The 27,578-nt window shown below is 35.0% G+C and overlaps 1 protein-coding gene across 1 annotated transcript in view; it reads left to right on the top strand.

The window, feature by feature from the left end:
- LOC150085447 (protein FAM91A1) overlaps positions 1-27,578 on the top strand; it is a 211,016-nt gene that overhangs the window by 36,738 nt on the left and 146,700 nt on the right. Inside the window, exons 4-8 of the mRNA XM_090374568.1 lie at positions 1,370-1,427; positions 9,850-9,917; positions 11,616-11,738; positions 18,736-18,826; positions 22,502-22,564. Of these exons, the coding sequence (XP_090230694.1) occupies positions 1,370-1,427; positions 9,850-9,917; positions 11,616-11,738; positions 18,736-18,826; positions 22,502-22,564 (403 nt within the window). The remainder of the gene's footprint in view (positions 1-1,369; positions 1,428-9,849; positions 9,918-11,615; positions 11,739-18,735; positions 18,827-22,501; positions 22,565-27,578) is intronic.

Raw genomic sequence — 27,578 nt, 5'->3', positions numbered from 1 at the left:
TCTCCGTAGCCAGGTGGGCAGGAGCAGTAGTGCGTAACACATGCTTCTTGATTAGATCGGGGTTCGAGCCCGTGACCACTAAATACGGAGGATGCGGAAGGTCAGGGAATGACCACCGCATATCCCCGGCTTGGATAAAGGGTGTGGGTTGGCGTCAGGAAGCGCATCCGGCCGTAAAAATTGAATGCCAAAACAATAAAAATGCTGACCCCCATATATGTAATGGGAAAAGGTGAGGGGGAAAAATAATTTGTATAGTTATGTTCTGTTTTCACTTAACTGGGTTGAGTGTTACTGCCATTATTGAGGATAACAATAAAGGTTTTCCGTTAACCTATTTCCTTGTTTTGCTGGAGAAGGAAGGGCTACCACATAATGCAACTTCAAACTGTAAGTTCACACACTTTTACCCAATTTCACTCTTCTTCATACTTCCTTTCCTCTCTCTTATTTGTTTTATTCTTATTCCACTTTTGCTTAGCCATGACTGCAAATGCCTTCATTAGTACTCATCAAAAAACAGTTCTTATCATGTATTCTCATAGTAATGATATTCATACTTAACCATGACTACAAACTATTTCATTTGAAATACATCTAAGCCTTCTATTCATAGAGTATTTGTTCTGTGGTGCCACTATTCATTCTTTGGCTGTGACTTCAGATTACTAAGGGGCTTTCATTTGAGTTAATGCACATTTTAGTTTCATCTATGCATTTCACTCATATGTATAACATTTTGTAACAATGCTTTTCCATCATGTATCAACAAAATCCAACTAATGTGCATGCCCTGCTTTAAATTCTCTTTCTATATATATATATCTCCCTCCTGTCCCCTCTCTTAGGTATTTTTTATGTGATATTGGTTACTTATTACCACTGTTAACTTATATCATTTTACCTTGTTATATTTTTGCATCTTAATGATCAAATTTTTTCAGAAAAATATTCTGGATTTTTCTAGAAGCAGAGCTGCATATATGCTGTGAGCGAGATACACAGTTTATTCGTCACCTCGAACCAACTGTACCTTAGTAGTATCACTAGCTGTTTTTTGATCATGAATGAAATGTTAATATTAGATGATACTCAAATCTCTAAAGGATGAACCTAATCTCTGCCTGTTTCACTTTGTCACAAACATAACTTGTCACAATCATTTTGCATTATTTATCGCTGCTGGCTGTCATTTTGTGCTGTTTCCTTTAGCTTCATTTTCAGTTTGTAATTAATTTTTGTCACTGTTAATTTAATTTCATTTGCTATGCCTTTGCTTGCTTTTGCTTATTAGTTTAGTTAATAATTTATGTCATGAGTAAATGCTGATGTACAGTACATCTAAAAATCTACTCTACCTTTTTTTTAGGATCTCATGGAACAAGAGAAAAGTTATGATGCTCTTCCTAATTTTACAGCAGCTGATTGTAAGTTTGATTTAAGTGCACTATTACTTGTAATAATAGGAAGAATGCTCATTTAATGTGATTACATTATTGTAAAATTATAAACTATTTAAAGGTACTTACAGAAAATAAGACTGTATTCCTCAAGATTCCTACAGATAAAAAAATACTGTTCAAGGTTTAGGCACAAATGGATGTCAAATGAACTAATGAGACTCATGGCAGAGAAGAAAAATGCATGGGATGCATATAAATTATCAGGTGACACAGAAGTGTATGATAGATATAAGCTAGTGTGTAATCAAGTCATAAAGGAGGTTAGGCAATCAAAGGCAGATTATGAGAAATCTTTGGCAAAGATGCAAGGAAAACAGGAAAGACTTCTTTACTTAAATAAACTCTAAAAGGAAGGGGATGAATCAGTTTGGTCTACTTGATATCAATGGTTTGACAGTAGAGATATTCCTGCTCAGATAGCTGCCAAACCGGATAAGTATTTTGCATCTACATTCACACATGAGGAATTCTATAGGGAAGTGGAGAACAGAGCTTATTTAACTCTAACAGGGAGCTAATTGATTTTGTAATAACTGAGAGCAAAGTGAAGGAGAAATTGTCGAAGGAAAAGATAAGAAAGATACCTGGAGTTGATGGGATCTATCTGGTTATATTAAAGGAGGCAACAAAGGAAGTAAGCAAACCCTCAGCCATAATTATGAGAGCATCCTTGGACTGTAGATGTGCAAAGGTATCCCCAATTCACAAAGGGGGATCTAAGGGTGATACGAGTAATTACAGACCAGTTAATTTAACTTCCATTGCGGAGAAAATAATGGAGTCACTGGTTAAAGATGCATTGCAGGATCATCTAGACAAGACTAGCAATAATTCAGATACTGCATGGGTTTGTTAAGGGAAAGGCTTGTCTGACAAATTTGATTCATTACTATGATGTGGTTACAAAGGAACTAGATGCAAAAAATAATTTTGATATCATATACTTGAATTTCAGGAAAGCTTTTGACACTGTTGTGCATGGAAACTTACTGTACAAATTGGAGCAGTATGGTATTATGGGTAAGTTGCTACAATGGATAAAAGGGTGGTTGAGTGGGAGAAGACAGAGTGGTAATCAGTGGATTTTGTTCTTCGTGGACTAATGTTTTAGTGGAGTCCCACAGGGTTTGGTGTTGGGCCCACTATTGTTTTGTATATTTATCAATGGTATTGATGAAGGTATATCATGGTTAATGTCGAAGTTTTCAGATAATACAAAGGCTTGCAGGGTTGTTAATGACAGTAATGGCAGTTTGCTACTGCAACAGGATCTAGAAAATTTGGGTAGATGGGCTGATGGGTAATTGTGCAGTCAGATATGAAGTTTTCTGAACAGTGCAGACAGGCTGCCAGAGTAGCTCATAGGGTCTTGTCAGTGATATACAGGAGTTTTGCTAGCAGGGATAAGGAGGTGATTATCCTTTTGTATAAGGCAATGGTCAGGCTACACCTTGAGTACTGCATACAGGGCTGGAGGCCTCATTTTAGGAAGGACGTAAAGTTGCTAGAACAAGTACAGAGAAGGGCAACAAGACTTGTGAGTTAAACAAAGGGGTGCTCTTACAAAGAAAGGCTCAAGTTCTGAAAATTGCATCGTCTGGAGACTTGGAACCTGCGGGGTGATCTGATTGAGATGTATAAGGTCTTGAATGGATTGGGCAGGCTCAATGCTGACGGGATTCTTCCTCTTGCTCAGATTACAAACCTGAGGGGTCATAAACTGAAATTGAGGAAAGACAATTGTCAAATAGATATGTGGAAATTGGCCTTTAGCCAGTGGGTGGTTAATTGCTGGAACAAACTTCCATCTGTTGTTGTGGAAGTTGATAGCGTAAATAAATTCAAGGAGGAACTGGACAAATGTTTAGAGGGAATGGATGTGTGAAGTCGGTTTTTTTTTTTTTTTTTTTTTTTGCTGATGCTATATAAGCTCATATGCTTTCTTTCTTGCATCACATGCCTCCATTACTACTACTGGTTGTGTGACCCATGTTGAGTCAGTTTGGTGTGACATTAGCACTTGGAAAACAAAAATGAGAGTAGGAATGTGTTATAGGCCTAATGACTGTGAAGAGTATGACACACAACTGTATAGACAGATAGAGTTGGCCAGTGAATTAGATTGTTTTTTAAGGGGGCTTTTTAACTTTTCAGATATTGACTGGAACTTGTGTTGTTGTTGGTCACACACAATAACAAGGCTTTTGTGGATTTATTGGATGACTGTTTTCTACACCAGCATGTGAGAAAGGCAACAAGACAATGCAATACCCATGACCTGATTATAAGCAAAAATTCTTCATGCATTAAAAATCTGCAGATAAAAAACCCACTAGATGGCAGTGATTATAGGATATTGATGTGGGATTTACTTAGAGATGTAACTACTGTCAAAGGCAAAGAGAGGGTGTGCTTTCATAAAAGTGACTATGATCTCAGATAGTTTTAAAATCTATTAATTATACCAATGATTGATGTTACCAGCAGGAGGTTCTAAATGGGAAGCATTCAGGGAAGTACTTGTAGAACCTACTAGGCTTTTTATACCAACTAAGAGAGGATCTGAAAGGATATCAGATGCACTGATGAGACTTGTGGCAGAAAAGAAAAATACTTTGGGTACAGAAACCTACATACAGTCAAGTTGCAAAGGAAGTTAGACAAGCCAAGGCAGATTATGAGAAGTCTCTGGAAAGAATGCAAAAAAAAGTAGCAAGGACTTCTTTACTTATATAAAAACTAGTAGGAAAGGGATGAATAACATCAATCCATTAGATTTGAATGGTTTAACTGTTGATGATTTGGTCCAGGCTTCTGACAACTTGAATTGGTGTTTTGCATGTGCATCCATACCTGAGGAATTTTTAGGGGTCAGAATACCAGAAGTATAATTTTCTAAAAAGCTGAATGATTTTGTGCTGAGAGCAAAGTGGAAGAGAAATTGTTGAAGCTAAATATATATATATAAAAAAAAAAAAAAAAAAAAATGCCTGGTCTGGATAGTATCTATCCAATTATATTAAGGAAGGCAGCAATGAAGGTAAGCAAACTTTTAGCCATAATTATGAGAGCATCCTTGGATTCAGAGGAAGTCCCTATGGACTGGAGATGTGCAAATATATTTTCAATTCACATAGGAGATCAAAGGGCAACATGAGTAATTACAGACTTGTTAGTTTGACTCTGGTTCCAGGGAAAATAATGGAGTCCGGGTTATAGAAGTAATGCAGGATCATTTAGACAGGAATGCAATTATATTGCAGTTGCAGAATTTTTTAAGAGGCAGACTTCTTTGACTAGTCTGATTGGATACTATGACACAGTAACAAAGGAACTGGATGCAAAAAAAAAAATTTGATATTTATTTCAATTTTGGAAAGTCTTTTGATACTGTTGCACATAAAAGACTGCTGTACAAATTGGGGCAGTGTGGAATTAAAGGGAAGTTACTGGGTGGGATTAAGGGCAAGTTAAAGGAATAGTTGAATGGGAGAAGACAGATAGTGGTTATCAGTGGCCACTGCTCTTTGTGACTGTTATTAGTGAAGGTTATATCAGGCTTAATGTCAAAGTTTGCAGATGATACAAAGGTTGGCAGGGTGGTTAATGAGAGCAATGATGATATACTACTGCAACAAGATTTAGAAAAATTAGGCAGATGGGCTGAGAAATAACAATTGAACTTTAACATTGACTGTATATGGGTAGCCGTAATCCCAGAGTAACATGCTATCTGTGTAGTACTTCACTGAACATAGTGTAAAATGAAAGCGACCAGGAAGTAATTGTACGGTCAGATATGAAGTCCTGTGAGTAGTGGAGACAGGTTTCCAGGACAACTCATGGGGTTTTATCAATGATATACAGCAATTTTGCCAGCAGGAATAAAAAAGGTGATAATCCCATTGTACAAGGCAATGGTTAGGCCACATCTTCAGTACTGCATACAGGTCTGATGTCCCATTTTAGGAAGGATGCAGATCTGTTGGAATGGGTGTAGAGAAGGATTAGTGAGATTAGTGAGAGGAACAAAATTGTGTGCTCTCCAGGAAAGACTTCAGGTTCTGCAAATTGCAGCATCTGAAGACTAGGTACCTGTGAGGAGATCTGATTCAGGTGTTTAAGGCTTTGAATGGATTGACCAAACTCAGTGCTGTTGGTATCCTTCCTCTTGCTCAGACTACACATGCGGTGGCATAAATTCAAAAAATTGAGGAAGAATGATTGCAGGATAGATGTATGAAGTTTGCCTTCAGCCAGTGGGTAGTTGATTGTTGAAACAAACTTCCATCTGGTATTGTAGAATTGGGTAGTTTGAATAAATTTAAGAGTTGTTGTTGTTATTTGGTTTTTAGGAGCATTAGCAACTAAGGTCATATTGCTCTGGGGATATGCGGTGGTCATTCCCTGACCTTTCCACATCCTCCATATTTGGTGGTCATGGGCTTGAACTCCGTTCTAATCAAGAAGCGTGCTACGCACTGCTGCTCCTGTCCACCTGGCTACGGAGGTGCCTAATTTAAGAGAGAACTAGACACAGTTTAGTGCAGATGGAGAGGTGATATGGGAAGCTTGTTTTTTATTTTTTTAGTTTTGCATAATTTTCCACTACTAATGCTATTACTGTATAGCAAACAAATAATATTTTAGTCAAAACTTAGTGTCTGGAAGAATTATTATTAAATTTTTTTAATTTTATTTTCTACTACTTTTTTTTACAGCTTGCACGATTAGAGTACAGAACTGTAAATGTAAACAATGTTTTTGCTTACATAGATTAGTGCTTATCACTCTGTAAGCCTAATCCTCTTTCTCTGTTTCTGAAAGAAAACACTAGTGTTCCATAGCATTGACATGGGTATGTTTGCTTATGTGGCACTTTCACAGTGACCACTTTCTAAAACTCCAATTATGTACATTACAAACTAGTCAGACTCTTTATAAACAAAACTATTTACAACAGGAATGCATTTTTACTAAGCTTATAGAGCAGATTTAAAAATATTTATTTTTGCGTTTTTCTAAATTGTGTACTTTTATCAATATTTTTCTTTTAACCAACCAATAAGTACAAATATATATCAACAATAAAGTAGACATCGTGGTTGAGATAACACTAAAGATAGTATGATGACTAAATATTTTTTATTTAAGGCATTATATATGATTCTTTCTAATAGAAATGAAAAATTTTTGCTGTACAGTAATTATTGGTACAATTCTAACTTTGATTTTATTCAGAAGAATATGTTTGTTTATTTTGAAACATTATTTTGCATATCAATAAATTTTGCAATTTCAGGCAAAATTTAGTAATATCCAAACATTGGGAGCTTTATTTGCACAATTGATGAACATATTTTTTGCAAGGTTGCATCAAATGCCCTAAAAGGAGTGAATGTCTATCTATAAGGTGGATACTTCCAGCACATTTTAAACTTTTTTTAAATTAAATTCTGTATTCATTTTTAATAAAGTTCAATTCCAGATTTTTCAGGGGTTGAATGAATATAAAGTCAAAGGTTATAACAAGTGATATTTTGTGGGAGATAAAATGGAATTACTTGTTATTATTATCAAATTGTTCTACAAAAGAGTGGATCTCATTAATTAAAAAAATTAAAATGTACAAAATTATAATTTTTGATTGTAACCAAATAAGTTACAATCTAAACAAATTTAGACTAACCTATTTGATATCAGATGAAAGCCAGATGCAGGAAATCATGAAAATGTTTTGCCTTTCATACAATTTCAAATAGGCTACTGGCAGTATAATGGCAAATTATAGGCTCAGTGTGTGTATCTTGCAGGAGTAAAGTAGTGGTGATCCTATAGAGGTTGCTGATTTACGTCTGCAGACATGCTAAAAAAAACCTTATTGAGAGATACCACAAGTCTATCTAATACTGACAGGAAGTTAAACTAAATGATTTTATGATAACTAAAAGAAAACTGGAAGAGAATTTGTTGCAGCTAAAAGTAAAAAGGGGTCCGATGCTGATGGAACCTATCCGATTATGATGTAACAAAATATCCAGTTATATTAAAAGAAGCAGCAAAAGATTTAATCAAAACTTTAGTTATAAAAATGAGAGCTTCCTTGGATTCAGGAGAAGTCCCTATAAATTGAGATTTGCAGATACCTCTTCTATTCGTAGAGGTGATTCAAAGAGCGAAAGTGAGTAATTTCAGACTTGTAGGTTTGGCTTCTGTGAAAAGGAAAATTATAATATCCGCAGTTAAAGAAGTAATATGAGATTCCTAGATAGAAACAAGGCTATAAATCAGTCACAGCATGGGTTTGTTAATGTGAGATCATGCCCAGCTAGTCTGATTAGTTGCTATGAGCCTGTCACAAAAGAACTAAATGCAATAAATAACTTATACAATCCCACATGAACAATTGCTCTACAAATTGGAGAATTTAGCATTAGGGAAAGGTTACTATGTGGATAAAGGTATGATTAAGTTGGCAACCAGAGGGCATTGAATGTCACCCCCAAAGTCAATTGAGATAAGAAGATATTTTTGGTCACAGTTGATGGACAGAGAATGGTTATTAATGACCAAAGCATTTATTTAGTTTATTTAAGTAATGATCACTTCTCTTCATGGATTGATGTTATGAATGTGGGGTATCATGAGGTTTTGCACTGGGCCCCTTACCATTTTTGATATTTATTAAGGATCAAATTGTTCACCGAGAATAAGTAACAATAGTCTTCCCCATAGTTGAAGTGTTACTTATTCGAGGTAGTGCAAAACAATGGCAACTCATTGTGAAGGTATTCACAATATGAGATATGATTAATACGATGCATTATAACTACCTTGGTAGTAAAAATGATGTGTGCACTACCCATACGTAAACCAACTCCTTCATTTGATAATGATGATGGTATTTCAAGTGTAATGTTTTTAAGTTTGCATATAATAATTACAAAGATGTGCAGGAGGTTAATGATATTAATCACAGTATGCTACTTCAACAAGATCTAGGTAACCTATTCAGTCAGTTGAAAAATGACAGTTGAGGTTTGTTGTTGATAAATGTGAGGTACTGCATATGGGTTGCAGTAATTCTAGAATAACTTGTATGGTATAATCTGACATAAAGTTTCTGAGCAGTGCATAAATTCTGTATGTCACTGACAGGACCCTAATGGGGTCCCATCAGTGACATACAGAAAAAGCCAACATTGAAAAAGAGCTCATTGTCTGATATAAATCCACAGCTTGAATACTGCACACAGCAAATCTCATTTCAGGAAGAATGTAGATCTGTTGGTAAGGATTCAGAGAAGAGCAACAGCCTCTCTCTCTCTCTCTCTTTTTGGAAAATTAGGTGGGGCAAAAAAGGTTATTCATACCAGACTTGTTCTTTTAGTTGTAACATCTGGATACTAGGTATATGTGTAGAGACCTAATTTGGGTATATAAGGTTTTGAAAGGGTTGAGTAAAATGACTTAATGAAAATGTGTGTGTAAGAGTGAGAGGATTCTGTCTCAGGTAATACACAAGTGGGCATAAATTTAAATTTAAAAACGGACAGTTGTAGAATACATATGCAGAAATGTTTGTCTTAAGCCATAGAGTAATTGATTATTGGAATAAATTTCCATCTAGTGTTGTTGGTGGCAGTAAATTTGAACAAATTTTAAGAATTTAGATAATAAAGTGGGGCAAAAGTTTTTTGTTTTTTTGGCCGATGCTATATAAGCTTGTTTTCTAGCTTAATTTGGCAAATACTTGTATAACTGTCCCCCTACTAAAAGGTTATACCATAAGAAAGTGAGGAGTGGATATTGGGTGTGAACTACAGTAGGTCTGTCCCCCCCCCCCTTATGTAGCTTAATTATTTGATACTGAAATCAGAAGCTAGGTGCAAAGTATCTGCTTACCAGTTAAAGAGTTATTGTATTGCTTTGAAGGAATGTAATCTTTAATATTGTATAAATTTTTAATAAAAATGTTAGCATTATTTGATCAAAGGGAATACCAGTTTTTAGAATGATTAAAGATTGTAGTTTTAAACAGTTTGTTAATTTGCAGGTCTTAGACACTTTGCTGCAATGTTCTGATTTCTAATACCAAGGTAACTTGTGGCAAAGTGCCACTACAATACAAGATCAATGACATTTTATAGCTTTCATAGCTTGAATCATTTATCCTGAACTTACTATGTTTATCAACTCATTAATGCATTATTCCTTAACAAGATATTGAATTTAATATTTATTTATTTTACTAGATAATTTTTAATTTAAGGATTTTAACGATAATTTCCTGCATTAACTTCAATTAAAAATTTAAAGTTTAATTATAGCTACACATTGTTAGTAAAAATGTACATAAAATAAACATTGTAAAATTTTATTTTAGGCCTTAGACTTTTGGGAATAGGAAGAAATCAGTATATAGACCTTATGAACCAATGCAGATCTTCAAAGGTAAAATTTAATTACATGATTATATTGCTGCATAAAGCTGAAATTTTTATTTTAGAATTCTTATTTTCCTTTATTAGATTGGTTCATTTTTATGTTTATTTTTGTTATGGTGTTCCAAACAAAAAAGAAGCTACTGCAAAATTTGCAATCTATCCAAAATAACGTGTCTTGAAACCTATATTATTTTGGATATATTGAGAATTGAGAAGCTGGAGGAACATTTTGCCATAATTTTATGTACTTTGCAGTTTTTAAAAAATACATTAAAAGGAACATTGTTGTAGAGAGAGAGAAGACAAGCTAGTAATATCTTGTATGTGATTTCATGCTATTGCCAATAGGTTTAGAAAGCTTAGAATTATTTTATTCAGAGTTGAGAATTTTGATCTTACCCAGAAATCTTGTTATTATGAAAGGTCAGTATAGGTGAAATGAGACAGGTTTAGGAAGAATTGATGTTGAATAGTTTATTCACTTCTTCCACTGTTGAGTTGTTTAATGAAAATGATAGTTTTATGAATATAATGCTCTGTTTTATACAAAAATATGAATATAATTACTAACTGTATTTTTACAGTTAAAAATGGAACCACAGTCAGCTCAAATGCATGTACTGCTGCACTACTGAATTGACAACTTGGCTGACTTTTAATTCATAACTATAGGTCAGGTTAGGCTTGCTAGCATCCAAAGACTGACCCATAATAAAAATAATTAAGAGAAAACATCATCAGAAACACAAAATTCTGGCATAAAAACTCAAATTATATATACATAATGTACAAAGGCAGGCTTTTAACACTTAGTACTAGAAGTATCCTGCTCAAGAACAAGCTAAAATAGTAAAATAATTTTATTTAACTTCAAGAAACAACTTGAAAAAATTGTTCTGTGTTGAATTTTCCATTCAGTTGCAAAATGTTTTACATTAATGAAATCAAATGATATCTCATTAATCACATTACAATTTTCTTATAAGGCCTACCTCAACTTGTTCTTGATTTTGAAAAATCTAAGTATACTCTTAAACCATGTTAATAAAATTTTGACAAAAAAAAAAAGCTGTTTATTTTATTCATTATGCCCTTCAATGAGTTATATATGCATTTTGTGTCTTGGTCAACTGATCTGTTTCCAGAAAAAAAAATTAGGTTAACTACACAGTATGAAAAAAGCTCATCTCTCCCTTTCCCTCCACCCCTTGTTATCCACCCTTTGGCCAGCAGGAATTGAATACAGTCCTTTTCCTCATAGAATGAAAGAAAAACAGTCATGGCTGCTTTGTTATTTGCAAATAAAAGAATATAAGACCTCTGCACCTTTGTTATCCCTTAAAAATTACAGAACCCATGAACTAAGTTAACACAAGAACTGTAAATTTCATACACCTTAGAACATAAATATAAAGCTAAAGCACATTTTAATGTATATTATTTTATAAGATTTGATCAAAAAGTTTGAATGTTACAAAAGATTAATTTTATTCCAAGACAACTGTTTATTTTGATATAATCTCCCTCTGCAACCACACACTTGTTCCACCTTTAACAAATTTATGATAAATAGAAAAAGATTAACAGATCTTTCTGAAATATTTAAATCTTTGAAATATTAACATACACAAAGCAGATAGTTGCATGTTCTCAATGAATGCTTTTTTTAAAATTTACTGATTTTTAATATTTTTAAATGTTACAGAAATTTTTTGGAGTAAGAAGAAAATCTATAAGAGAGTTATTGCCATTAAAACCAGTTATTAATGTGTCAATAGATCCTTGGTGGATGATTCAAGTGGGATATGTTACTGAAGATGATATAAAGGTAGTATAATTAAATTTGTGATTTGAAAATTGACAGTTTTTTATATAATTGGTGATTGTCTCTTCTCCAATGGAGCCTTTATCTCATGGTTATTCCTAACCTTGTATTGTTGGCATTACAAGAATGCAAAATGGAATGACCTGCGAGATTTCTTTTCTTCTTTTCCTTGGTCGGATTACTGTTTCAAAACTCCTGATGTCAACATTTTGCTCAGATCGTGTCAGGTGGAACAGGACCAGGGTATGTCTGCCAGGGGCAAAGGTTGATGACGTTGTAGAGCGGATATCATCTTTCAAGGGCACAAAAGGTGATATAGTTGTACACGTTGGCACTAATGATATTAAGAGTAGGAGACCGGCGGAATTACTCAACAAGTACAGGTCACTGTTGAAAAAAAGCCGTGAAATAGGGTTGAATTTGAAAGTGTCTGCAATTCTGCCCAGACACGATAGGAGGGAGTACATGATGAGAGCCTTCTCGATCAATTCGGACCTGGAAAGATTGTGCAAGGCTCAAGGGGTAGAATTTTTTTCAGCCTGGACTGTACTTGTTAACAGGAGAGATTGCTTCTACAGGGATGGGATACACTTAAATAGAAAGGGTGCAAGAATATTTGCTGATGCTATCGAGGCAGTGTTAGGTGGGTCGGAAAACTGCTAGTTTGGGGGGATACAAAGACTAATAGTTTAACAGTAACCGCAGGCAGAGGTGAAGGTGATTCTTGCACAACTTCTATTAGAATAAGAAGCGACCTGGAGCGAGGGGTGTTGGGGGTTTCAGGGACGGATGGCAGTCATCATGGAATAGTTGGGTATATGGGATGTGTTAGGGTAACAAGGAATAGGCATAGGAGCATGTATGCTTGCATGTATACCAATGCTAGAAGTATAGTAAATTATTCTTGTAGGAATGGAATCATCTATTCCACACTCCACTTTAAAATCTCATCCTTTATCTAAACCTTGGTTTTCCAATAAATGTGATTAGGCTGTTCAAAAGAAGAATGTTGCATATCGTAATTGACTTATTTCCAGTTCTTCAGTTTCATTTTCTGCCCACACCAAAGCTTGTAAGAATTGTAAAGCAGTTATTAATCAGTCCAAACTAGATTTTGAACAGGCTAAGAGTAGAAAACTTGCTTCTTGCCCTAATGGTAGCTGAGCATTCTGGACCCTTGCCAAAGCTATTGGCTGCAACTTTTGCCCATCTCTGTCAAAACCAGATGGTTCTGTAGTCACTTCATTGTTGGCTTCTGTTGTAAAAACCAGATGGTTCTGTTTTTGGCCGAGAATAAAGCTGACCGGCTAGCATCCCATTTTTCTTCTAATATGTTTTAATGATCTCGGTAAAACACCTCCCGCCATTCCCAACACGCTCCATTCAATGCCTCCTGTGGTCTTCCATCAAAAGGATTTTGACAAATCCTGATGCTAAGACAGCTTCAGGTCCTGATAGTATTTCTCCACTTGTTCTCAAAATCTGTGCTCCTGAACTTACTCCTGTTCTTTGCCAGCTTTTTACACTTTCTTATTCCAAAGGTGCTTTTCCTTCTGCTTGGAAATTTGCTCATATCCAGCCAGTTCCTAAAAAGGGTGACAAATCCCTCCCATCCAATTATCATCCCATTGCAATTACTTCTACTCTTTCTAAAGTAATGGAGAAATCAATTAACAGCCAACTCTTAAACTACCTAGAAACCTTCCGTCTGATCAGCGATTGCCAGTATGAATTCCATCAGTGTCGATCCACTGGTGATATTTTGGCTTATGTTACCCATTTATGGACAAATTCAATGGAAAAGTTTGGTGAGCCACAAGCAGTTTCTCTTGACATCTCAAAGGCTTTCGATCGTGTTTGGCATAAAGGTCTTCTAAACAAGCTTCCATCTCATGGTTTGCCAACTGTTTTTTGTAATTGGTTATCGAGTTTTCTCTCTGATCGCTCACTGAGGGTGATGGTAGATGGCTCTGTGCTTTTAACTTCTCCACTAATGCTGGTTGTCCCCCAAGGTTTAGTTCTTTCCCCCCCCCACTCTTTTCCTCTTGTATATTAATGACCTTCTTCCATTGACTGGAAATCCTATCCATAGTTTTGCCGATGATAGCACATTGCATTCCACTTTCCATTTTGAGAAAATTTGCCCTGCTCAATCAGTTTCAACTTCTCGAATATCCGCTAACAATTCCTTAAATGCTGATCTCCAAGTAATTTTTCAGTGGGGCAAAGACAACTCAGTTGATTTCAATCCTTCTAAAACTCAGTCTTGTCTTATATCTCACTAAAAGGATTCTTGTGCTCCTGTGCTTATCTTTGGTGACACTTTTCTAGGCAAAATGATATATCTCTCTCTCTTGGCACAAGCACATTACAAACATTGCTTCCTCTGCATCTAAAAAACTTGGTTTTCTCTTTTACTCTTGGCGTTACTTTTCTTCTAAACAGCTGTTCACTCTGTACAAATCACAAATTCGCCCTACCATGGAATATTGTTCCTACATCTGGTGTGGTGCCCCCAAAACCTCTCTCAGGCTTCTAGATTCCATTCAGAAGAGGGCAGTTAGGTTAATTAATGACTCATCTCTAACAGAGTCACTCCACTCATAGATGTACTGTTTCTGCTGCATGCCTTTTCTGCAGATTCTTCCATGGGTACTGTTCTTCTGAATTGGCTTCTGTAATTCCTGCTGTCTCTTTCAAAACAGTCCGAACATGTGCTGCCACCAGCCAACATCCATTTACTGTCTAACTTCAACCTTCCTTCATACGTATTTCCTGAAAATTACAGTCTACAGAAGTTCAAGTCTAATGTCAACAAATATCTTCTTTCATCTTCTCAACCTCCAGCACAAGCACGATACTAAGTACTAGTTTACACGGTACTAGTTTCTAATACCTCTCGTGTTTGGGGTTTTCATAAAAAAAAATATATATATGTATACAAAACTTCCTTTTTTATGTAGGGTAAACCACAGAAAATGTTGCAAGTAGTTTTTTTGTTTCCTGGAGTTTAATGCAGTGTTTCCAGTGGTTTGTGTAATTCATGAAATTAGTCTACAGGACTAGATAATAAAACAGCATTTCTTGCAGTAGGCAAGTGATGGGAGATAAAGATATGCCCATAACAACCAAACATATACTACACATGTTAAGTATGGGTACCTATCATTGTATTTAAAAAATAGTTATTAATGTATTTGCATGTATAGTTTAATATTTTTTGTAGTCTGTGATTTACGCTTAAAATGGTAGTGGTCTGTCTGAAAAAAGGGTAGGGGAAACGTTGCTTTAGAAGATTTGAGATTTTGAATTAACCTTTTCGCATTTGAAACAAAAAAAAGATGAAGAATCGCTCTACTCTTACGTACTCGCATACAGAAGATTCTTTATGGTTGGCCTTATCATAGTATATCTTCAATTTTGAAAGCTTGGCAGATGACATGAAGTCAAACTTCACATAAATTAAAACTTTAAATACTTTGAATTGTATATAATTTATAAACAACATTTTTCAATGTGTTGATTAACATTTTTTAACCACGTGCAATGAAATTCTTGAGATGGTGGATTGCGGCACATTTTGAAGAAAAAAAGTAGGCCACACCACAAATTAAGTTGGCCACCCTTGTCCTATGGCATAGACTGCAACTCACAAATACATATGGTGCCTCCATAGCCAGGTGGGCAGGAGCAGCAGTTCGTAGCACACGTTTCTTGATTAGACCGGGTTCGAGCCTCTAATCACCAAATACGGAGGATGCGGAAAGGTCAGAGAATGACCACCTCATATCCCCAGAGCAATATGGCCTTAGTTGCTCCTAATCAAATAACAAATAAACAAATAAACAAATCAAATAACAAACAAACAAACAAATACATATGTTACCTTATGGGAACAGTGCTCCATTAGCACTGATTCACTTGGTGTTCTGTTTTTCTGGAACGAATTATCAACGTTAAGCAGGGGTCACCTGTATATGAAATTAACAACTGCTTAATATGGGTATAGATTGAAATCTGTTATTTGCAGCACATGGTTTTTGTTTATCACCAACTGTGTGTTGTAGAGTTGATATGCAGTGTATATTTGTATATATATATATGTTCTTTGTTTGTGTTGAGGCAAATTTATATGCATGGAAAACTTTAAATGAAATTTTGAGCTTTGTTCTGATTTACAGTTCAGTCTAAAGTAAATTTTCACTTTCACTTGAATTTCTGATGTTTACTTTTCAAATGATTTTTTTCTGGTATATATTTAAGAACTTTCTCCTCAACATCCTGAGAGTTATGGCACTTGGAATGTACCCTCTCAAATATAGGTGGCAGTGAATATGTTAAAGCAATAATTAGACTCAGAAAATATTACATTAATTAAATTAACAAAATATTATAGAAATTTGTATTTAACAAAAAAATTATTCTAATCTACTACCGAAACTTAATAACTTACATTTAAACTTAAAAGAATTAATTTATGTTATGAAAGGTAGGAATTAAATTTACAAGATATTTTGCATTCAGGATGCTGTTCTTGGCAGTGGTATAGAATAAGGAAAATTTTGAGTAAAAATACTTATTTTGATAACAGTTTTTAGAATATGTGATCACCTATTTCTTATGCCATTTAAAACTCTTTATGGCATAACACCCTATATGTCAACAGTAATATTATAAGAGAATCATTACATTTGCTAAGAGAAGACCATGCTTGACTGATCTGATTAGTTACTATGAGGTAGGCACAGAGAGACTTGATGCAAGAAGTTATTTTGTTTTAATTGGCTTCAATTTTAGAAAGGCTTTTGACACAGTCCCACACAAATGTTTTGTGCATAAGTTGGAAAAGTGTGCTATTGGGAATGACTTGCTACAGTGGATAAAGGAAATTAAATGGTGAGAGACAGAGTGGTTGCAAATTGGCAGTGCTCTGAATGGACAAGTGTTATGAGTGCAGTTGCCTTGGGATTCTGTGTATGACCCTTGTTGTTTCTAATTTTCATCAGTAATGTTAATGATATTAAGTTGAACAGGGTTGTTAAAAATGAAAACCAGGGAATGTTTCTACAAGAAGGCATTGACAAATTGTAAATTCAGGGTTTTGTATCTGGGTCACAGTAATCCCAAGATAAATTATCAACTGGGAGGTAAACCCAATACTTGAAGATGAAAAGGATTTTGGGGTTGTAATATAGTCTGACATGAAGTTCTCTTAACAGTCATAATGTTGCATTAACAGTGTCTAGGGTACTGTTAGCTGGAATGTTCAAGTAGAGATAGAGGTAATTATCCTGCAGCGCAAATCAGTGGTTAGACTACATTTTTAATTGTTTATAGGTCTGGAAGCCTCATTTCAGGAAAGATGTTGACTTACTCGGAGGAGTACAGAGAAGGACAGCATTTGGGTTTGTTAAGGGTAAGTCTTGTCTGACAAATTTGAATGGATACTATGACGTGGTCACAAAGGAACTGGATGCAAAAAATAATTTTGATATCATATACTTGGATTTTAGGAAAGCTTTTGATACTGTTGCACATGGAAGACTACTGTACAAATTAGAGCAGTATGGCATTAAGGGCAAGTTGCTGCTATGGATAAAGGGATGGTTGAGTGGGAGAAGACAGAGTGGTAATCAATTAATCAATGTGGATTAATGTTATTAGTGGAGTCCCCCAGGGTTGGGTGTTGGGCCCTTGTTTTCTGTATTTATAAATGATATTGATGAAGGTATATCAGAGATAATGTCCAAGTTTGCAGACAATACAAATGTTGTCAGGGTTGTTAATGACAGTAATGGCAGTTTGCTACTGCAACAGGATCTAGAAAATTTGGGCAGATGGGCTAAGTGGCAACTGGAGTTTAACATTGACAAATGCAAATTACTGCATATGGGTAACCAACTCTGTAGTGTTACCCTCAGAGTAGTGGAGAATGAAAGAGACTGGGGGTAATTGTGCAGTCAGATATGAAGTTTTCTGAGCAGTGCAGACAGGCTGCCAGAGTAGCTCATAGGGTCTTGTCAATGATATACAGGAATTTTGCTAGCAGGGATAAAATATGTGATTATCCCCTTGTATAAGGCAGTGGTCAGGCCACACCTTGAGTACCATATACAGGTCTGGAGGCTTCATTTTAGGAAGGGTGTAGAGCTGCTGGAATGAGTGTGGAGAAGAGTATTGAGATTGGTGAATGGAACAAAGGGTTGCTGTTACCAAGAAAGGCTTAAGTTGTGCAAATTGCAGCAGCTGGAAACTAGGCACCTGTGAGATGATCTAATCGAGGTGTATAAAACCTTGAATGGTTTTAGCAAGCTAATGGGATTCTTCCTCTTGCTCAGATTACTCACCTGTGGGGACATAAATTAAATTGAGGAAAGACAATTGTAGAATTGATGTCCAGAAATTTGCCTTTAGCCAGCAGGAGGTTGATAGTTGGAACAACTTCCATCTGCTGTAGTGGAGTCTGATAACTTAAAAATAAGTTCAAGGCAGAACTAGACAAGCATTTGGAGTGAATGGATGGTGAAATGGGAAGGTTTTTTTTTATAATGAGGCCTATTTTCTCTTATTAGGGTAGATGAGAACAAGGGGGTAATCAACTGTTGGATCAAGTTATGTAATCTTTTTAGTCAAGAGTCCTAGTTTACATTGATTTAAAGAGGAATTAGATAAAATATAAAACCAGTAAGGCATTTATTTTTATTTATTTATTTATTTATTATGTACAGATGCCACATAAACCTTGCTTTTTTTGCATCATTTTGTCATTTTTAACACTTATCTGAAAGAGCCTTAGAGGTTCTTTTTGATATAAAATTGAAGTTTACACCTAAGAATCTCCAAAAACTGCAAGTTTAACTATTATTTGTTTTTTGAAAGAACTTTTATGGTAGTACTTTACTTGACTCATCCTTTATGGTATAATGACTAGACTATTCTGAATGTTATTTGTTTCTTCCTGGTTCTTTTAAGTGTATAATTGAGAACATTATAATTTCAGATGGTATCAGAAAATGAGAAGCACCTGATTGATAAGATTATTGATGATGGTTCCCAGAAAGCAGGTGATATAAATATGAATGATGTAAAAAGTAAGTTCAGACTAGAACAGTAGCATTTTTAATGAAATAGATTATGTAACAAAATTAATAATAGCAAATAGATTTTATTTTCAAAGTAGCAATATCAGAATGATTCCATTCACATTATTATGCAACAAAAAAAAATTTGTTATAAATGTTTTTTGTTAAAAATTGGTTATCTTGGTGGTCTGCATGGAATCATGCATCCTTGAGATTTTTTAGAGGATCAAATTTAAAACAAAAGAAACAAACCTTTCCTTACCCATTTATATCCTGTCAACCAAAAGGATGACCAGCTATTTCAGCCTCCTTTATTTTTTATCTAGGATCAGCTTCATATGTTAAAATATGCTTAAACATTATGTTATAAATAATCAATTATCAGAGCCTGTTACAACAAACAAAGGTGTAAGATAGGGCAGTGGCTTCTCCCTTGTACTCCTCAACATTTATATAAAAAAAACTGCTAAAAGAATGGAAATCAGTTGTAGATAATCAATTCTAGTTAACAAACGACCTAAAATTAAATACTATACTGTATGCAGATGACCATATTTTAATTGCTATGTCAGAAGATGAACTTCAAATTGTAGCAAATCACTTCAACAAAATAGAATAGCTTAGAATATAAAATGAAAACGTCTAAGACAAAAACAAAAGCAATGGGGATTTGCAGAAATAGTATTCAAAGAGTAAAGATAGAACTTGATGGAAATATAGTAGAGCAAGTTTCGGAATTTAAATATAATGAAAAAATTATATAAGAGTGATTTAGAATTCAAAATGCAAACCTACAATAGAATGAATGGGATTATCAGACAATGCTTTGTGAAACAAATGACTAGAGAAACTCAGCTAAGGCTACATAATATCGCATCAAAAAAACTTAATGTTGAAGTGAAAATTTGTGGTTTGAAGCAAAGAAATAGAGGCTGTACAGATGAAATTCTTATGAACCTTTCTGGGTATAACAATGTTAGATTGAGCTGACTGGGCTAGCCTTGGTGGGTAACGTGCCTGCCCACCTGGCAACCCAACGGTCGTGGGTTCGAATCCTGCCTCAGGCTTGGATCAGAGAGAATGCAAAAACCTTGGGAGGTGCAATATGGCCACAGAAGCCGATGCGCCAACAACTAACAAAAAAAAAAAAACAAAACAAAAAACGTTAGATTGAAAGGAAAACACAGACATAAGAAGACAACTAAATGTAACCAATATAGTAAATTAAATAGAAGATTTTCAGAAAAAATTGGCTTAACTGCTTGCACAGAATGAATAAAAATAGATTTCCATGATGAGCTATAGATTATAAACCTGTAGGAAGAGGAGACTACAGATGATCAAGAAGATTAAGAGATCAATTTCATCTCAAAGCTAGGAACAGGCTCTCTAAAGCCTAGCCCTACACTGTTAATAGAAGTCTATGCTCAATTTTTTAATGTGTCTCCTGACTTTCAAAATTTGCTTTTGTATAACAAATTTTTATTTTAAATTTTCTATAATCTTTATCTGATTGAGTATGCTAAGTGCTAATGGCATCCTTACTCTTTCTCAGACAATATTTGATGAATTTGAAGTACTAATTAAGTCATCAAATGTAGACATTGTAGGGATATCAGAGACATGTTGTCACACAAATATAAGGGATGCGGGATTTGAATATGGGGTATACAAATTTCAAAATGTGTTTGTGTCATGGCGGTCTGTGGGATTCCCTCATTAACTACTGTAGTTAATGAGGGAACCCCACATAAGTATAAGGCATATGCCAATGCCTGCAGTGTGGTAAGTGTGGGTGTATAGAGTGGTGCATTTGTTCTGTTGAGCATTGTTGGCTAGCTCCTGGTGTCTTTGCAGGCATAGAATGAGTTTTTTCACTGCCCCCTGTCTCCTGTCCCTAGCCACGAGGAGGCATGCCAGGGTGCACACAGTGCACTGATGGTATGCCCAGGAAGAGGAGCCTTCCCCCGGGTCCCCAGAAAAAAAAAAAAATCTTGAAAGGAGCATGGGTTACAGAAGGGAAAAGTGGGGGTATGGGAGTGAGAATAGGTGATAGGTAGAGCTGGGAGATGGAGTTGAGGCATCCCCGTAAAGAATTTGAAAAGTAGAAAGTAGTTGGACAATGGGTGAAGTTGGTAGCAGGTTTCTTCAGTTGGGTGTTGAGTGCAGTATCCTGCATCTTCTCTTGAAAACCCTGTCCACAAAATTGGCAAATGCCACGAAGGGCTCTTTAGTGGAGACCAGCTGTGGTGCTTCTTCTAAGCTGTAAATATTTGTTTCAAGATGTAGTTCTGTTCTGATGTCCAGTAGACATTATAGTTGTAGATTATGTGATACACTGTTTCTAGGTGGCTGCAGGAGCAATTCTGAGTGTCAGAGAGCCCGAAAGCGAACAGCTTGGAGTTTATGCTGCTGTGCCCTGTCAGCAGGAACGTAAGATTTAGGCCTTGGGGAAACCACTGAATTTCCTATTTTGTAAAGATCGTAACAGCTTGGAGGAACTGAAATGTAGTTCTGCCCAAGTCCAGTCTAGTCCATTCCTCTTGCCAGGACTCGGTCATGGCTTTTATGATGCTGCCATTATCTTCTTTTCGTGATATTTATAGATTTATGGTGAAGTTGTTTATCCTAGCCAGTATTTGTCTTCTTCTATGATATTGTAGGTAATAGTAGGCCACTTTGTACTGTACGAGTAGCTTGCTGTTGATGACTTGTAGAGCGACCATAGAGATGGTCCTACAGGCTTTTGAAATAAGGAGAGAAAAGCATTGTGCCGGGAGCAGATCTCTTTACCAGGCTGTGACTAATCTTTTGCCCCTAGACACCTGCTGCTTAGCAAATTATTGGGATCAGAATACACTCATAATAGAGCTTCAGAGTAGATGGTTTGATTCCCCAGGCTGTTTTAGTGATTTTGATCAGTTGGCCTGTTATCATTCTTTATTTTCTGAATGATGTATTTAGCATGGGATATGAAGTTTAGTCAGTCATCTAGAATTGCCCACAGGTATTTGTAGTTCCTGACTAGTGTAATTGATGTGTGTTACTTAATCTGATGTTAGGTGGTCGATTTAATATTCTTTCAGTAACATTTGTTTGGTTTTTTCCCATTGAAATTTGGAGTTTGCATGTTGCACATTCAGATAGATCAGCTAGGATCATGTTGGCCCAGATGTCCAGGTCATACCTAGAATTTCCAAATATGAACATGGCCAGATCATCCACACAGGCTAACTTGATAGCATTGTTGTGTTGTGTTGTAGTGTTAGCCACCCATCAAAGACTGCATTCCAGCAATAGGGGCCTAGAACTAATCTCTGCGGGCAGCCTCTCATGACTTTTCTCGTTACTTTATATGTGCCTGCGGTGACGACCAGGCTTCTTTCCTAAAAGTAATTTGCAACAAGTCGATATATTGGATCTGAGACCTCGGCCTTCCTGTTATTTTTGTTCCTTGTACCACTGATGATATCAGATCCACTGAGGGAACAGGGAAGAAAGAGAAACCTATTTAACCACTAGGTTTTATTCATAAAATTTCATTATCAATTCTGAGAGATTTTAGTATCACTGCAGTTTTCATTTTATATCATCAGAAAATTATTTTAATATGAGTAAAATATTTTATATGAATAAAATTATTTTTAAGCACTTTTTAACCAGAAAAATGTGGGATTTTTGTAGGTTTGTACCGTAAAGGCTTAATATATTTAGATGTACCAATTGAAGATGAAGATTTTATTGTTGGTAAGTTCTAATTTAAACTGTTGTAAAGAATATTATCTGTTTAATTGGTGTGTGTGTGTGTGTGTGTGTGTGTGTGTGTGTGTGTGTGTGTGTGTGTGTGTGTGTGTGTGTGTGTGTGTGTGTGTGTGTGTGTGTGTTTGTCTGTGTGCATGCATGCTATAAAACCTTGCTCTAATGGATGGACTATATCAGAGAGAAGACTAAATTGATTGTCCTAAATTGACTAACTTGAAAGAAGTTTTTAAATATTGTGAAAATGTACTGCACTATGAAATAAAAAAAACTAAATATAATACTATATTTTACTGCACTATGAAATAAAAAAACTAAATATAATACTGTATTTTACTGCACTATGAAATAAAAAACTAAATATAATATTGTATTTTACTGTACTATGAAATAAAAAAACTAAATATAATACTGTATTTTACTGCACTTAATATTCTAGTAAAATACAATATGATTTATTTTCTGGAGTGGAAGAGCTTAAAATTTTGCTTGTCACGTGTGTCCATGGAAACTGACTATAGCCTATTCAGAGTGTGAAGAGCTCCTTGATTTCCAACTCATATCAGAAACATTCTGCAAGCTGATTGAAGGTGGTGTGGAGTAAAAAATTTGCTCTCTGGCACTATTGTGAAAATGTTTATTAGCTGATGGTAAGGTAGCTGATGCAGCTGCATCACCAGGTTCCATGTGAAGAAAAAAGTGGTTAAGCGAGTCCATTAAAGCAGGGGTTTATTTTGTGGGTGTGTGTGTGATTTTTTTTTTTTTTTTCTTCTTCTGTTTTTTTTTTTTTTCCTTGTGACAATGGGCAGACAAAAATAAAAGGTATTTGAAATTATACTACTTTGTACAGGGTGTTCCAAAAAAACCTGAACAACTTCATAAATTCATTACAAAAAAGAAAAAAAAGTTTTTAAAAAACAAAAACAATTTACACCCATTGATAGAGCAACTCAAAAAGTTTTTTTTTTTATTTTTTTTATTATATTATAGGTGGTTCTTGTGTCTTCCAAGAGCAGTTTAACTTTAAATGGCATCTCCTCAACAGAAGGCTCAATGTGTGGCATGCTTCATTGAGATGAAACCTCATATTCAAACCCAAAGAAATTACTGAACTGCCACCACCTTGTACATGTGTGGCATAAAAAGTTTATGGAAATGTCGATCACAAAAAGGTTATAGACATCCTAGCACATGTGCCAAAGATGTGAAACAAGTATGGGGAACTTTTGCTGTGAGCTCTTCCAAATCAGTCAGAACTGCCTCCAGAGAATTCTGATTGATCACTTCCTATCAAGAGCAACTGTACACAGAGTCCTGCACAAATGTTTAAACCTCTATGCATACAAAATGCAGCTTATGCAGGCCTTGAAACCTGAATATAAACCGAAACTGATTTCAATTTGCATTGAATAGGCTTGACCATATTATGGAAAGTGATGAAAATTTTCTTAAGCAGGTTGTGTTTTCTGATGATTCCATCTGATCTCAGTGTTTGCCCAAATCATGTTAGTGAAATTATTCTTGTAGGGATGAATTCCTTTATTCTGTATTTGATCCTAAATTCTTATCCTATATCATCTAAACTTTGTGCTTTCAATAAATGTGTTAAGGCTCTTCATGATAAGGATGTAGCATAGAGCAGTTGGCTTGTATCCAGATCTCCAGCTTCGTTTTCTGCCTGCACTAAAGCTTGCAACTGTTGTAAAACTATTGGTTAAAACTACATAGAGCACTCCCCAGCTTACATAATACTTGACTTTTGGAAATTCGACTCTATGTAAGTTTTTGCCAGCCAGTGAAAACTTAAAAAAAATCAATGAAATGTATTTTGCATCCAGTAGGAATAAATGGAGGTATCATGAAAATATTGTAATGTGAACCCAAGAACACATTTTTTTTTTTAATGGTAATTCATTCCCAAGCCCTCAGAAGTTAATTTTCACTATATAACTAAGCTATTTATCTATCTAAAAGGTCATTTTTATAATAGAAATTGCACTACACTGTTCTGTTATAAGAATCAACTTTGAATGCCTTTGCGATATTTTTCTAAAACACATTTCTGGAGGTCACCACCATAAAACAATAAACACAATTTACACTTTCCAGTTTATTGGGCTTTTCTGTTAGCTCAGTCTATTATAAAAAGGTAGTAAACTCGATCTTATTGCATTTGCGATAACACCGATAACTGGAATTCTGTGGGTTTTTACGTTATTATGGTGAAATGTGTGTCCCCTTCACTGAAATCTTCAATCATATAAAAAACATAAATAAATTTTCAGAATATTCTCTTAATTCCTATTTACTTATTACAATGGTGAAGGGAAAGGGACCAACGGAAAGTGCAAGTGCTGGCAGTGCTATGAAGCGAAACAAAATTGATTTAGGAATGAAGATGAAAATGATTAAGAAGTACGAAGCAGGACAAAGTTTTGTCACCTATTGCACGGAATTAGGTCTCGCTGCTTCAACAGTGAATACTATTTTAAGGGGCAGTGCACGTATAAAAGAACATGTTAAAGGATCAATGCATTTAAGATCAACAGTGATCACAAAACAGCATTCAGGTGCTATATTGAAGATGGAAAAGCTATTAATAATATGGATGGAAAATCAGATTCAGAAGCAAGTGCCCCTTGAGTCCAATGGCCATTCAAGCAAAAGTATTTATGGAGATATTAAGGATAAGTATGGTGAACCCCAAGCTAAGTTTATGGCAAGCAGCAAGTGGTTTAATAGGTTCAAGCATCGTGTCAGTTTCCAAAACATTAACATATGCGGTGAAGTCCAGTGCTGATTCTGCAGCTGCAGAGAAATTTTGTGATGTGTTGGAAAAAGCCCCTTCTAAATGTTCACAGCCCTCAACTTCCACAGCAGCATGATTATCAGCTGCAGAGTTAATTCTGGCAATGATGCTCGAAAGGTAAAACTTGCTGACATTATGCCTGTCTCCTCTCTTTTTGTAATTTTATAATTTTAAAATTTTTGTAATTTTGTACACTTTTGTAATTTTTCCTGCACATGAGATAAAAAAAAAAATTAAATAAATAATTCTATTTGCATGTTTGTCGAACATTCTTTTTTGCTTCAATCAAATTTGTGAGTGCTGCATAAGCATTTAGGGAAATTCTAACTTATGTAGAGTTCCGCAACCCTTACATAAGTTGGGGAGTGGCTCTAAGTAGAAAACTTGCTTCTTGTCCAAATTATAGTTGAGCATTTTGGTCTCTTTTCAAAGCTATTGTCCACAACCCTTGTCCATGTATACTCGTACCTCTGTTACAATCTGATTGTTCTATTATATCCTCAGCTAAAGATAAAGCTGTTTTACTAGCACCCTGCCATATCCAACATACTCTACTCAGTGTCTCCCACTGTCTTCTGACAGAAGGATGTTAAAAGAATTCTGAACAATTTTGAAGCCGAAAGTTACAGGTCCTGATGACATTTCTCCACTTGTTCTCAGAACCACTTTTCTACATTTTCTTATACCACTGATGTTTTACCTTCTATTTGGAAATTTGCTCATCAGGTGACAAATCTTTCATTTCCAATTATTGCACCATTGCACTTACCTTAATTTTTTTCCAAAGTAATGGAGAAATCCAACAATACCCAACTCTTAAACTATCTCAAACTCTATCCCATCAATGATTGCAAATAAGGATTCTGTCAATGGTGATATGTTGGCCTATCTTAATTATCTTTGATCCACCTTTGATATATTGACTTATGCCACTCACATTTGACCCAGTGGCGGTATATTGGCTTATGCTATTCATGTTTGGTCCATTGGTGTTGTATTGACTTATGCTACTCATCTTTGGAAAAATTCAGTGGAAAAGTTGGGTGAAACTCAAGCAGTTGCTCTTGATATTTTTAAGACTTTTGATTATATTTGTCATAAATTATAATTTATGACATAATTTATGAAGATTATAAAAGTCTTCTAAACAAGCTCCCATCTTTAGCTGAGGAGGACAAACAGCAGACAGCTGTTTTTCTGTTCTTCTAACTTCTTCACTGCAGCTTGATCTGCAGCTTGAAACTTTATATATGGATCATTAAACTAAACTTATATAGAGTAAAACTATCCGCACCCTTTAGCATTCTCATATTGTTGAAACTTATCATAATTAGGTTGTTGGCTTTTATTAAAAGGTTGAGTTAGGAAACTTGTGATTTCTTCATAATATGTGATATATATAATGCTTTTATATGGAAACTTCTACTTATCATCATAGCTACATACAGAATGATGCCTATACATTACTTGCTATCCTTACCCATAACTGACTGACTCAATTGTAGTGTAAATAAATTTAAATTCCCCCCGTCCTATTGTGATTTGAACCTTCTGTCAAACTTCAAAAAAAAAAAAATCGTGACAATTTTTTTTTTTTAAAGTTAGACAGAAATCCCTCACTTTATTCCATCTGGTGACTAGATGAAATGTAATTTCTGAGCAGTTTCTATGTTAGAGTTAGTAACATAGCATCTGAGCTGTGATAAATATTTTTAAGACAGTGATAGTCATTTATTTGATTTGTCATTTGACAAAAAAAATATATAATTTTGCTACAAGTCCTAATATATGGTTTGGATAAACCATATATTAGGAATGGTTTGGATAAAAGGATATTATGAAATCACTAGAGGAGTGTTGCCATTTTCTGGTTTTTCAGTGTGCAGTTTAAATTATAAGAAAAAATACTAAGTTCTTAGTATTCACATTGAAAGTAGTATAATGCTGAGAAAGCTTTAGGGAAACATGGTTTATTCTGCTGAGTGCTAAGACCATATCCATATAATTTTCCTTTGCAGTTTGCAAAAACACATAAGGACAAGTTATCCTGTGCTTTTCATAATTTAAACTAGGGCAAATAGCTTTAACTTTATCTATTTTATAATTTTGAAATATAATAGGGTATTCATTAATAACAATATTCAAATAACATACTGTATTAGTGATATTTAAAAAGGAAACATCCATTTATTG

The sequence above is a fragment of the Mastigoproctus giganteus genome, chromosome 5, assembly GCF_048544385.1.
Source record: "Mastigoproctus giganteus isolate SK-2022 chromosome 5, ASM4854438v1, whole genome shotgun sequence".
Lineage (NCBI taxonomy): Eukaryota > Metazoa > Arthropoda > Arachnida > Uropygi > Thelyphonidae > Mastigoproctus > Mastigoproctus giganteus.
Note: the sequence above shows the minus strand (reverse complement) of the source record. Positions and strands in the feature narration are given on the sequence as shown.